The sequence below is a fragment of the Pteropus vampyrus genome, unplaced genomic scaffold, assembly GCF_000151845.1.
Source record: "Pteropus vampyrus isolate Shadow unplaced genomic scaffold, Pvam_2.0 Scaffold27, whole genome shotgun sequence".
Lineage (NCBI taxonomy): Eukaryota > Metazoa > Chordata > Mammalia > Chiroptera > Pteropodidae > Pteropus > Pteropus vampyrus.
In genome coordinates, this window is record NW_011888808.1 from 2,039,324 (window position 1) to 2,054,194 (window position 14,871).

Consider the following 14,871-nt stretch of genomic DNA (forward strand, 5'->3'; position numbering starts at 1 on the left):
TAACATACAGATTGCTTTCCATTGATGATCTTTTGAAAATTGTTAGTGTAACATTAAGAAATGCTATATATCATAAATACTAACTAATGCTGTTCATTAATTTAAACATTTTTTAAAATTATTCAAATATTTATTCTCTAGAAATATAATTAAACTTAATTAAATCTGATTTCTTAAAAATAAATCTGTATCACTACAAATTAAATAAAATATATGCCCAATCAAATTTCTCTTTTATGCATTCAATTTCTCATAAATCTGGATGTAAATAGTTAAATTTCTATGACTATTGAGAAAGTTATACTTATATAAAACTAGATATCATAATTAATTTCACATGACATCATGTCATCACACTGTCATTTGTTTAAAATTCAAATGTCATGTTTTGATACAGGAAGTTTTCCATTTCAAAGAAGTTATAATAAAAATACTCATAAAATTATCATCTTGACAATATTAAATGACAATTGGGACCTTTCTTGCTGTGCAGTAAATTTTGAATTCAAAGTTCATGATGACATTAAAGCTATCATATTTTTTTTCTGAAAAGCCTGAACTTTTCCATTTCTTTTTACATAATGTATTCTCTCTTTAACCTCAGAATTATTTATTTAATTTGAAACCACATTACTTCATATTCAAACAGATGGGAAAGTTCTCTTTTAAAGAAAAAATATAGAATAATGACAGTAATAGGGATGAGGAAAGCAGCATTTCATGCACTATACACTAGAAACTAATTTTTATTAAAGAACTAGATATCTTACAACTTATTTTTGGCAGTGCCATGACTAATCCCTCTTCCCATGAAAGAGGTCACTGTTTTGAGCATCATTGCTTTTTATTAAATCTAGGATTTGGCAAGACGATTCCTTAGTTACTTTATACTGCTGCAATTCCTTGCTTACCCTCCACATGTTTGTTGTTGCTGGTTTTTTGTTTTGTTTTGTTTTGTTTTTTTAATAAAGCAGGTTTTGAATAATTATCTAGAGTCTACACTTACATACTCACATATATGGGACATGCATAGAGAAGGAAGTGACTATTAGAATTTTAGAAAGTAAATTCCTCATAGATGTAACTAATATATTTTACATATTATGATTTATATCTAGAAAAAAAACATTGTAATGGTTATAAGCAGTTACACCATAAATCCAGGAAAGTGAAGATGGAAAATACGATTTGTTTTTTCTTACAATGGTTAAGTTCTCATTAAGTTTTATCATCAAACATATTTCTAATGTCAGTGTAGCCACACCTGATGTAACATTGCTACTAGTTTAGGTATCTTAACCTAAAACACATTGCTTAGTAAAAACACATTTTTTGGCCTTTTACCCCTTGTTTATTATTTTTTATTCTATTCTCTTTAATTATAAAATAATATAATGTGGACAATATCTACTTACAGATATCCTGGCATAAACATAGAGTTTCCCTTATTTCTTATATAAGAATGTTCAACTAGTTAAAGAAGTCATCGATAATCTTTTTAAAATAAAAAGAATAAGTGTTTAAGGAGTACAACATTTTGCCAATCATATTTATACTTGAAATATATGAAACTTCTTGCCAGCAGTTGTGTGTTAACAGACACTATTTCCAATGCATATCTTTTAGTAAATTCTACCAGTTACATGGGATTAAATATTCCTAACATACACTAGTAAGAGTCGCTATATTTTGCAACTACAACCTGCACATTCAGGATCTACTCTATTGGTAAATACGAGACATATATGCAATACGGCCAATAGCTAGTGGCTAAAAATAAGAATTCAAATGTATTCTAAACTATAATTTCTGGTTTCTAACATAAGCAATTCCACTTTATACCATTCTGTTTATTCAATATTTTCTAATATACATAATAAACTATAGATATTAAGGTCCAAAGAATATATTTTTGTTTACTGCCACTAATTCTGAATTAATATCCTCAAATTTCAGAAGAATCCAAATCAAATAAAACTATAGCTTTATTTGCTAAGAATTACTATACTAAAATAAGTTTCTATAAAGCAAAAATCATAATTAAATTCAAGAAATGAATGGAAACTGTGAAGAAAAAACTTTTGGGAATTTATATCATTGCCAAAGAATTATTGCATCTACTATATATAAAGAACTACTAGTATCAAGAAGTTAAAGAAACTAACAAAAGAATATAAAATCAAGGGCCAAGAAAAGTCAGTCAGCAAAAAAATATTCATATCCCCTAAAATATAAAAACATGATAAATTTCACTCATAATAAGAGAAATGTAAATCAAAAGTATACAGAAATGCAATTTTTCACTGATTATATTTATACAATTCCAAGTTTTACAATCCCATCTGTGGGCATTGCTATAGAGAAATAATCAATCTTATACATCACTGAGAGAGGTACAAAATACATCTATAGAAGGGGATTTAGTTATATCTACCAAAATTAAAGATTTGTTTGTCTTTGAATCAGAATTCCACTTCTATATCTCTCCCACAGATGTATCTATTTGTGTGCTAAATAATGTGTGTCTTAGGAATTTCATTACACTATTGCATGTAATTCAACAAAAGAACAATAAAAACAAAAACATCAAAGCTGATGAACATTCATTAAAATGACTGTGGGGGAAAGGCACTCCAGTGAAACAGGTGAAGTAAAGGCCTCCAAAAATTCTCTCGTCCATGAAAGCAATGATTAGTGAGAGAGGGTTTTGGTTCAATAATTTCAAATAATTATCAGAACCATTAACAAGACTACAAAAAATGACAGTTTATTGAGTACTTCCCAGTTAATTACCGCATTTGATCGTTACAATAGACACTGAGATAAATATCGGATGAATAAAGATGAAACAGCCCCAGAACCTACTTTGAAAGCATCCACAGTATACTAGGTGAGGCAGACATCATAAGCAGAGGCTCACAAACCTTTCCTGTTCGCAGCCACCAGTAAGCGTTTTAGACTTTGCAGGACTTACTCTTCCTTGCCACTACTCGATTCTGTCACCGTAGCTTAAAAATAGCCACATACAATACAAAAATGCATGAGCGTGGCAGAATTCCAACAAAATGTTACTTATTCAAAATTGGGTCACATAGAATTTAGTGTGTCACAAAATATTATTTTAAAAAATCATTTCCAAGATGTACAAATGAAAACACAAAACAAAACAAAATGGTAATACCAAACCATGAAACTGGCTGAATTTGGACACAGGCTGTAGTTTAAATGACCCATGATCTAAACCATAAATTGAATTTTATAATATACTAGAAATGTCAAACAGTATTTCTCAGTTTTACATGTAAGGAAACAGAATTGCTGGAAAATAGACTTACCAGTTGTAACACAGATAATAAGCAGAAACTCTATAACTCAAATCCAGCTCTTTACTCACTAATCATTATTATTTCATGAAGGCAATGTGTCTACTTCAATGATAAGTGTGATGTATGGCATGCATTTCAGGATGTGTGCGACATCTTACATAAAATTATATTCTTAGTTATAATGGGATTTATTCAGCGCCTTTTGAAAAATAAAAATACACTATATGGTATGTTTTTTTTCCCCCCATGATTTTTGGAAAAGATGGAAAACTTTTGTTTTAAAATTATAATGACATTATCAAATAATTTGTTCCAGAAGGAAAGGTCTTACTTTCTAACAAATGTGCTATTATATCTTCCTTACCCTAATCCTTCAATTATTTAAAGATATCTTTAACAAACCCATGAGATAAAATCCAAGAGATATATTCATATGCTAGTTTTGGTATTTGGTCTCTCACGGCCTTTTTTTATGGAAAAATTATGCATTATCAATTGTACATATACATGCATAATTATATATTCATATATGTATAATTTGTTTATCTATTATACATGTATATGTATAGTTATATTGTTTACTATTATAAATGGCCTTAGGATCATGGCTTTAGCCACATATAAATGTATTAGTAGTGAATAATATATATTGAGCAATGTGGGGAAAAAAAAATACCCTATAATAAATCTGATCATTGACTAAGAAAAGTTTAAGAAAACTATCATAAGAAATATGAGAAATTGGTATATATCAAAACACTTAGGCATGAATTCTTATCAAAAGTCCAGTATGAGGGTGCTTTTGATAAGAATTCAAACCACTATGGAAAACAGTATGGAAGTTTGTCAAAATATTAAGAATAGAACTATCATATGACCTAGCAATCTCTCTTATAAGTATCTACTCCCCAAATTTGAAAACATTTATGCATAAAGATATATGTATTCCAATGTTCACTACATCATTAGTCACAGTGAACAAGACATCAAACAACAGAAGTGGCCTTTCGATAGATGATTGGATAAAGAAGAGATGGTACATACATACAATGAAATATTACTCCGCCATAAGAAAAGATGAAATATTGTCATTTGTGACAACATGTATGGATCTTGAGATTATAATGCTAAGCAAAAAAAGTCAGAAGGAGAAAGTTGAGAACCATACGATTTCACTTATATGTGGGATATAAAATGAAAACAGCAAACAAGACAAACAAAATTTCATAGACACAGACAACAGTTTAGTGGTTACCAGAGGGAAAGGGTAGGGGGAAGTAAGATAAAGGTAAAAGGGGTCAAATATATGGTGAAAGATTTGACTTTAGGTGGTGAACACACAACAAATATGGATGATGTATTATTGAATTGTATACTTGAAACCTTTATAATTTTATTAACCAATTAACTTAAGAATGCTAAAGAAAGTCCAGTAAATGTTGTTTTATAATGTGAAAGATAATGGTAGATATACAAAATTATAATCAAGAACTCAAGGATATGCTGGCAATTGCGTGACATAGAGGAGTGAAGGAGATAATTTTTAGTTCTAGTTTCTCATGCTCACAGTAATTTTAAAAATTCCATTTTTTATTTAGGAGCAGTTTGAAAATATATGATTGGTTCATTATGAATGTATTTATAAGTGTGAGATATAAATTCACTTATTAAACAAAAATAATTGGACAGAAAGATGTTATTTTAAACACATATGGATTGTGTTGAGCTTTGCAGGGCTTTTTTGTTTTTTGAATTGCCACTGTTTTATGTATGCATGTATGTAGGGATTGATGGATGGATGGACGGAAGGACAGATGAATGGATGGATGTTGAGTGTTGATGGTGAGGGGAAAGAATCTATACATTTAAGTTAGAATGGCTCATTAAGGCAGATGAGAGTAGAACAGAAAGTCTATGAGGACGGAGACCAGGTAGATTAAGAAATAGGTGTGACTCTTTATATTTGTCTGCCAATACTACAAATAATAAAACAGGCATCGATTTTTACTGAACCTCCAGAATCTTACACAGGTTCACAGACCTCCGCCACCTCCTGATGGGTAATCAGCTCTCAACCATATGTTCATTGGCACCTAAGCCCAGAAAGATGGCTTGGATTGAAGTACCAATTGAGTCTTGCTCTTTTACTAAAACCAGGTGACACAAGAAGAAATAAGAAGTTGTCTACCTTTTTCCTTTTCTAGCAATTTTTTTTTCTTTAGTTAAATTGAAATAAGAAATATGCATAACAAAATATTTTAAGAATAAAATATTTTTCCTTTCGGTTTACTACTAAAGGAAAATTTATTTGTTTTTTTTTTCCTTCTATTCAAGGATAAAAAGAATTATAAAAAAAAAACACTTGGAAGTTCATAAAAAAATAACTTTCTAATAATTCAATATGTTGTGTTTTTTTATTTTGTATATATCTCCACTTACTTCATGGAATACTTTATAAGAAAAAAATGCATAGGATGAAGATGAGATTTTTTTGGTCTCATTTTAATATGCGTATAAGAAAATGATAGAATTGTTTCAGATCATTTTGTGTGTGTGTGTTCCATATTTTGACTCCACAGCTCCTGCCTTGTAGGGAAAAAACAGCTGCAACTCAGTCCCTGTTGGATAAGGGGTGGAACAGATGGCTTATGATCCTGTACTGCCCACACATTAGGGAAGCACCATGGCTTAGAGTACTATTTTTTTTTTTTTTTTTAGAACTAACACTTCTAAAGTGAAAATAAATAGTCAAGTGAGGAGATGGAAGTTACTGAGCCTGAAGTCTATCAGGGTGCTTACTGTTTCTCTCACAGGTGCTGAACAAACCTGAGTGTGGCTGCTTTCAAGGATCAATCCAATCAGTAATTTACCAGGCCTCTCCACTTCCCACTTTATTCTTTATGCTAGAGCTAGATGGCACATGCTTAAACTGTCCCATTTTACTGAGCACACAATTTCCTAAAGGGTTCGACAAGCCATTAATTTGTCCTTTCTGTAGTTTTGGGAGAAAATAAAGTTCACCTGAAGTTACTGATCATTTTATCTATGTCACTGTTTTGAAATTTTAACAGAACCTGTACATCCCACATATATTTAATCTATATTTAAAGTATATCAACATTTTTATGGAAATTGATTTATGGGATCGGAAAAATATCCATGTGCTTTTAAGGCTGACAAATGAAAATACCATCTCTGTAACAGTTAATAGAATTATATTAAATATCATGATACGGTATCTTCTTTTTAGCTTTATGTGTATTAGTGATAGTTTAAAAAAAAAAATTTGTACCAGCATACCTTCATGGTAACAAAGACATAATTACTTGTGTATTCAATTAAGTGTTTTCATTTTACATGAGAGAACAAGAAGAGTAATATGTTGGCAAAGAACATTCTGTCTAGTGTGTATGGACCAATGTTTAAGGAGATGCGACATAATTGGTAAAGTTCATATTTTACAATCATTATTTTGAACTGTTTAGTATAAATAACACCATTCTATAACATAATCCACTTAATGTTCCATGTCTTCAAATCCAATTGCTTCTCCATCCTCATTTCACCCACAATTTCCCAGAAGAGGAAAAAAATAAACCAATAAACAAAAACTTACCTTTCCAACATATTGTGGATCTGGTCCCATATGTTCTTCTAAAACAAAGAACTGATTCCAAACCCATCCCCTTTTGGGACGATGGTGGACTTCGGTTTCGCCTTCGATGTGTTTGGTTTGATTTCTGGTCACCTTGATGGAGCTGTGGTGGGCAGTTCCATAACACCTCTGCACAAAACAGAGACACACTAGGACTGGACAGATGCAAGATGTGCTCGTAATTTTCATTGTAAGATAACTTTCCAGTTCACAGTTTTCTTTCTTTTCCGTGTCAGCTACAAATGTTTAGTGAGCGTTCAAGAGAGAAGCCAAAGCATCTTTTGAAAGGACAGTCCAAAGTAAATTGTTCAGCATGTCCATGATTTAACTGTCCATCAGGGTAAAGACAGATTGCATTTACATCCTGAAACACTTGGAGAATCAAAGCTATAGTTGTCTAATTCTAAGTCTTCACAGTGGGCGAACGCAGGCAACCATTTTCTACCTAATGGAAAGAGAGAAAATTATATACATTACAAAACATGGTAGTTTTAAGTATTTGCTCTGAATGTGAATTATACTGTTTTGCAGTATGATTCTGACAGGCAAAGAACATGTGTAAATTCTTTTGAAAATACACAAACAAACATACATATAGTCATGCATAAACCTGCACACTGAACACGTATTTTTAGATGAACCTCCCTATCTGCACTACTAATATTCAATTATATGTAATTGAATATATATTATACTTGAATATATATAGTCAGGTATATGTATATTGAGGATATATATACACATATACATACGAATGTGTATGTGTGTGTGTGTGCGTATGTGTGTATTCTTTGAAACACAGAAATGTAGCCATAGAGAGTGTTGAAATGGTCAAAACTGACCATAAGTACACATGCCTGAGTGTAGTGTGATCACTTACAATATGTGATCTAATAGAAACTCCATGCTAAGTACAAATTTTATTCACTTATTTTTGTATTTATTTTTTTGTTAGATGTGATAAAAATGTATTACACAGACACAAATTAATTACTTATTATATGTGACTCACTGAATTTCAACAAAATACTTCCTAGGATTAAAAGTGGCTTAGTAAGTAAAAAAAAAAAAAAAAAAAAAATCGAAAAAAAAAAAGCAGAAAAGAAGATGGCTGAAAAAATGTATAAAATTGAAAGTTACTCCATACTAGAGGATCAGATTGGCACAAATATGAGTGAAAATATCAACTGGCTCACTCATAGCTTGTATGGATTTTGATAAGACTGCAGATAATACTCTAACATGTCATCTTCACATACAGGCAAGACAGATATTCAAGCTTGGGAATGACACTACACATAAATCTAATAGCAATGTAAAGAAGGATGTAAGTAAGAAAGGAATGGCAAAAAGAACAGAGGGGAAAATGCTTTGATTTTCAAATAAATGTTGCAAATTTGGACTTAGGGTTTACAATAATTGGATAATAAAGTAAAACTTGAGAAAAATTTCTGGACGATAAAAAAACAGAATTTGGGAGAGAAAAAGTTGACTCTGAAATTATTAACTTATTGAAACATAAAACTGCAGTAAGTTTTGCTGCATTTTAAATATGTCTGTTTCAAGATTAGAAAAATATCAATTCAAGATTATAACTATTCCATCAAGTAAAAATAGTAGATGAATCACTTTCTTATTCCATAAAATTTGCCCCTATAAATCAGTACAAACTTAAATATGGACCTAAATGAATCACAAGGTGGTTGACTTGACAATATAAATTATTTTAAAAATTGAACATAAATAATCAAAGTATAATTCTTTATATAATTGATGAAAATATTTACACTGAATAGGAGATGAAAAAAATAATCACATAAGACACAGAGCAAGGCATTTACCCTCTCAGTTTCTCTCCCCATAAATTAAGGTTTTTGAAAATGCTTACTTCAACAATTGTGAAACTATAGTATTGGACGAGAACTGGAATTTCATTGTAATCATCAGGCAAATATTAATTAAACTTTGTAATATCATTTGAAAACAAAGATACATTTTTCACTGATTTACATTAAAATGACTCAAAAACCTTCTTAACATATAAAAAGAGAAATGCCATTCTAGTTCCAACATAGTAAAAGCACTGAAAAGAAAGTCAGAAAAGTTTTTCTTCTTTTTCTTGATAATTTACTTACAATATGTACTTATATGAATTACTTAATTTCTTTGAGTCTCAATTTTCTTATTTATAAAAATGTAAATACTTTTAATGTTCTTTTCAGTATATCTAATAAATTATTTGGGTCATTTATATTAAAGTTTTTCTTTCTTATTTCTCTAAATATTCTTATATTTAAGTCACAAATTTCAAAATAAGAAACTTTAACTTTCTTCTTAGAAGTCAAGTTGATGAATATATAGAAGGTGTTATCGTAATACGTTCACACCTCTTGGTGTGATTTTTAAATGAAATTAACATCTTTGCCCTTTATGCTAAGTTGTTTAACGAAGCATAATTCATGAGTAGAAGGTGAAGAAAGTGGCTTTTATAATGCATTACAGATATGTATAGTGTTTTCTTTACAATAATCATCGCCTGCAGCATTCCAAAAATACATAAATACATTTTAATCTATATATACATTATATTTTTATGAATCTTTAGTGTGACAGTTATGAAAAGTTATAAATAAGGCTCTGTGGAATGAAAGAACAAATGTAAACATCACTACTGTACTTTAAAAATTAATTTCATTTACTATATTATGAAAGAACAGACTCCAAATATGAACATTTTCTGCTCTACTTCAGAAAATCCATCTCTGCATAGGTTAGAAAGAATTAAAATGCACATAATAGTGAAATAAACCATGAACTGAGACTAACACAATGGAAATATGCTGAAGATTTTTGGCATTTTTTTGACTAAGCAACATCTAAACACCCTTCCTGCTTCCATGGAACACGTCAATATATGAATCCTGATGACCAGAGCCCTAACTTTTGCCTCTGAACACCTGGGACCAGATGACTTTTCTACTTCCAACTTCTTATTTCTAATTTGCGCTAGTGACATACACATGTTAATTATATGATCCAGCACCCTGGAGCAAGTGACAAATGGCTGTAGGAAAAGTTGAGAAATGTCTCAACAGCAGCTGTAAGGGTCTCAAGGTCCAAACGTAGCAGTGGTGAGCCCAGTAACTATGACGGACAGAGTACAGTGGCAGCTGCACAAATTAAGAGTCATTCTGGCTACTCAGTTTCCACGGCAAGTAGCTGACCTTGTTTCTTACTGCCTAACTTCTGTTGGTTCATACTTCTTGCCAAACCTGATTCTTAAGGATCCTCATCAATTTTGATGGCTACACAATATTCTTCCAATAAATATGTCTGCTGCCTTCCACGGTAAAGTTGATTTTTGTTGTCTGAAAACAAGAACCTTCTCTGATACGAAACATTACTGTCAAAATACTCCAAAAGAAGTAGTTTCCAAATAATGCATTACATGCACTAATGTGCAATGCAGACCTCCCTCCTCTGCTCAGTACTTAATCTAAGTGATCCAACATTGCTTCCACAGACTAGTCCTCTTGCTGCTGTAATTATTCCCTCTTCAGTAGTAGAATTAGTAACACTCTATTTAGTCAAGAGATATGACCTCAAATGATCATTGTGTAGAGAACTATCACATTTTTATGAGGATTATATTCTCTGAGCTTCATATTTCTCATTTATGAATAAAAATTTTCATTGAAGTACCTTTAAGCATGTTCAGCTAATTCTTTGAATTTATGACTTAATAACTGTGCATCATTTACAAATGACTTTCCTTACTTACACTATTAGTCATATCACAGAAGATGCAGAATTAGCCATTTATAACTCTTCAGTACAGTCAATTTTTCAGAGAGCTTTAAAGAAACACTATTCTCAAAGAAAAAGATTCTCATATTTGCCCCAAATGTTGTTGCTTATAACTTGGGCTTTTGACTTGATTTTCTTAGTAATTTATTCTTAATTTATAAAACTGAGGACTCCAAAGAGGTCTGGAGAATGCCTTATGTTTTCCTTTTCTTAAGGAAAAAAAAAAAATATTTCTTTGCTCTTTTGCTTTTGAAAATGTCTTTGTTAAAAATAATTTTATTTCATGAATGTATCATTCCATCCTTCATATATCTGGGGTGACAGAAGATATTATTTTACATATTCAAAAAGCCTGGAATTATAATTACTACCGACTTCTCTATATATTATCGGTAGAAATTTACCTGACTTTGCAAGTTTAGTTTAAATAGAAAATGTCAAAAGAAGATGAAATATGATGGAAAGTCCATATTTTTTGGAATTACTTTCATTGCAAGATACATAAGGACGTCTTGTGTGGAGGAGTACATGTCAATTGTTCATGTTATTTGCTGCACAGCTGTCAAAGCTGTAAATCCATCCGATGAGAGGGCTGTTCTTCATGAGGGTAACTCCTCTTGAAAATAATAAAACTTAACTTTTCCATAATGAATTATTAAAATCCATCATACTGTCAGGCAGATTTGAATATAAGGAATTTTATATTATGTTTGAATCCTGGGGTACTTATATAAGGTGAAAGTTAAATATCCTGAATAAAAGCCAGTTTTTCACAATTTATAATCTGTATGTATGCACGTATGCATGTATGTATGTATTTATTTACTTATCTTTAGGATGATGTGTTCTAAAACCTTAAGTTATCCTTTGACTTGTTGACTGCAGTCATAATGCCCATTGCTGGCAAGATGCATTATCAGGTATGTGTCTGGCACTGGAACTAGGGTTTCTATCATTTTTGGATTGAATGATAACAATATCAGTATCATGCTCTTGTTCTAAGTCTAGGTCTTGTTCATTTTCCAATTATAACAACTTCCGAATTTATGTTTTACCTTCCTGTCCTTTACCATCTACTTTTACTGTTTTTTTCCCCTCATAACTTTGGTGTTTTTTTCAATTGATAATTTTTCTGTTTAATAATGAATTATACGCTTCTCCTTCAGTGTCAATTTGATTATATAGCTCTTGCTTACAGTCAAAAACCAAATACTCATGAACCATATGGAGTTGTATCCAGGGCTGTGATTTTATTCCCAACCAACTCCCAAATCAATATTTCACTTTCAATCTGATTATTTCAGGATATTCCCACAGCTCCAAGATTTTGATATAATGAATTGCATTTACTTTAAAAATGTATATCTATATCTAGATATAGATATCTAGATATAAACAGATATATATATATAGATGCAGCTCTCTGTAAAATACAATGAAATATCTAAATAATAACATAAATAAATTAGAAAGCATTAACTTTTGCATATTGTGGTTTTTTTTTTTTCTGTTGGAAATATTCATTTACGTTTCCTAGAGACAGTAATGAAAACACTACACGTGTACTTACAGGTATTACTCCCTGACATGGCTCATTCAATTTTCTTTGCCTTAATAGCTTTACTCTACAAACTTCATTTAGTAAAACCTATCCTCTGAGACCTAGACAGAAGAGTATTTCTCCACAAAGATTTCTCTGTCTGGAGAGACAATTCTATTTAGATCTTTTGTGTTTCTTCACGTCTGAGAAAGAAGTATTGACAGCTTTGTTTCACGCTGTCTTTTCAAGAATATTTGCATAGCAAACAGGCTTGGAAGAAAGATAGTTACCTCCCTTGGAGGCAGAGGGCAGATTCGTTTTCTGACTGGATAATATCTTCTTCTAGGACAAAGGTAGTAGAAGTGTGCTAGAAGACCTCAGAAGAGACTAGAAATTCCAAAATCCAGGTTCCTTAGCTGTAACCCATATATACTGTGTGTGTGGCATATACTTTGACTGCTTCACATTACCTGATGAGATGCGAGGAGCTAGGGAATCTTACACTGCCAAGTGTGCTATGGCATTAAAGTCTTTTGTCTCTGATCCAGATTCGTGTATTTTGTCAGCATCTATAAAGCTGTGGCAGCCTAACTTATTAGCTTGAAAGTAAGGCAAAATCTCAAATCCTTCAATTGAAAGTCTAGATACCATAGTTTAATGTAACTGTACCTCTAAATTACCATAGCATTTATCTAATCCTTACTAAATATTGCAGACCAACATACTAATAATTTTTATAGGTGCTAGTTAATGTTTTCTTTGTGTTATATTTCTCACAATATCTCCTTATTGGCAAGTGAAGAAACTTTTATATTGTAGCCACTAAATAAACATTCGTTGAATGAAGGAATAAATAATTGGAGAATACACAAATTAAGTCCGGTTTGTGCAACAAGAGTGGTGTTAAAATACCAAGTTTCAACTTGAAATATTTCATTGTAAGAATGTGTTTGGAAAAACTTTTTTAACATACTTTGATTTGGTTAACATTATACTTTTGCTTTTCACTTAAAAGCCTGTCACAATCAAAGAAACATAAGTACTGAATAATAAAGTTACATTTTTATCAATAAAATTCTGCTTTCTCACTAAGGCCTTTTTAACACAGAGGAAATTAATGAAGTCATTTAAATATGCATTAGTAAACTTTGCAATGGCATAATCGTGTGAGTAATATGAGTAATATCTTATATATACTGTAAAATATGTGTGTATGAACGTTCCTCCCATGCCGACTAAAAATATGAAAGTAAAACAGACCATTCACATTGTCACTACTCCTTAGCTGTCACAAATTTGATTAAAGCAAACATTTATGTTGAGCTGAGTTTTAAATTATACAGCTAAGTAGGAAAAGCAATGTACTGAAGGTATATGCAACTATAAGATGATATTTGCAATGCTGATCTATTTGACTTTAATAGATAATATCGTAGAACTACTTCCAGTTTTCATGTTGCTGATTCCAAACTTCACAACGTCTAGTAGACATTATCCAGAAAAAATTGAAAATTATGGTACCAAATTTAATGTTTCCTTACCCATCTGTACATGTCAGAGTGACAAATTGTTATTGTTAATTTCTTCTGTCTTCCAAAAGTATTTCTACCTATCACACTATTTTTATCCTTGATTATGTTCTTGTTGAAAAAAATAGTATATATATGTACATATATTTTTATTTCACACATAGGATTTTATGAAATAAATTTTAAAATGGTTATTCATTTTGATTTAAAATATTTTAAAAAATACTAAAAGAATTATACTGGTGCAGATAGTGACCTCACTATCTGGTTTCCATCACTTAGCACCTTATACACCTTGACAAGCACAAGTCTCTTACACACCGCTTCTCCAGGATAAAAACTACGTTTCCTAGCCTCACTTGTAGCTGGGTATTACTCAAGGACTAAGTTGTAGCCAATGGCACAAAAGCAGAAGTATTGTATGTTAACTTTCCAGGAAATTTCCCTTGAAGACTGTTGACATGTATCTCCTCTATTCTTTTCTCTTCCTCTAATGTGTCACATGAATCCTGACTGTGTGGCTAGAGACTCCTTGTGGGCCTGAAGATAGAGGGATCAAGCAACTTTATCCAGAGAAGACCGTAGAGCAGAGACAGGAATACATGAGTCCCGGGATGCTTTCCTCTCAGCTCAGTTAAAAGAGAAAATATGTTAGTCTTTTTAAAGCCACAGTTATTTTGTATTTCTGTTACTCAGAGCTGAACTTAACCCTCATTTAACAACCATTGAGCTGAAACAGGATAATCTCCATGGCTTTGGACTTTGGGTAGGATTTGTGGAATAAAGTACAGAGGAAGGAAAGAAAAGAAAGGAAAAACAGAATAAAAAACATGGAGAAATAACGGATGGTATTCTATTCCAAATTCCAGAGAATTTATTTTTGGTGTTAGCCTTCTCTGAAACTTTTATCACAAATGTTAAAATGTGCACGTATTACTTTTCTCTCTCTTTCCTCTGACGTCGAAAATCAAATCTTATGCTGTATCCATGTTATCTGCAGCACACAGCACTATG

The 14,871-nt window shown here is 31.3% G+C and overlaps 1 protein-coding gene across 1 annotated transcript in view; it reads right to left on the minus strand.

The window, feature by feature from the left end:
• Positions 1-7,011, minus strand: part of CDH18 (cadherin 18) — a 272,418-nt gene extending 265,407 nt beyond the window's left edge. Inside the window, exon 1 of the mRNA XM_023528488.1 lies at positions 6,943-7,011. Coding sequence (XP_023384256.1) covers positions 6,943-6,972 — 30 coding nt within the window. The 5' untranslated portion in view covers positions 6,973-7,011. The remainder of the gene's footprint in view (positions 1-6,942) is intronic.
• Between the last annotated feature and the right edge of the window lie 7,860 nt (positions 7,012-14,871).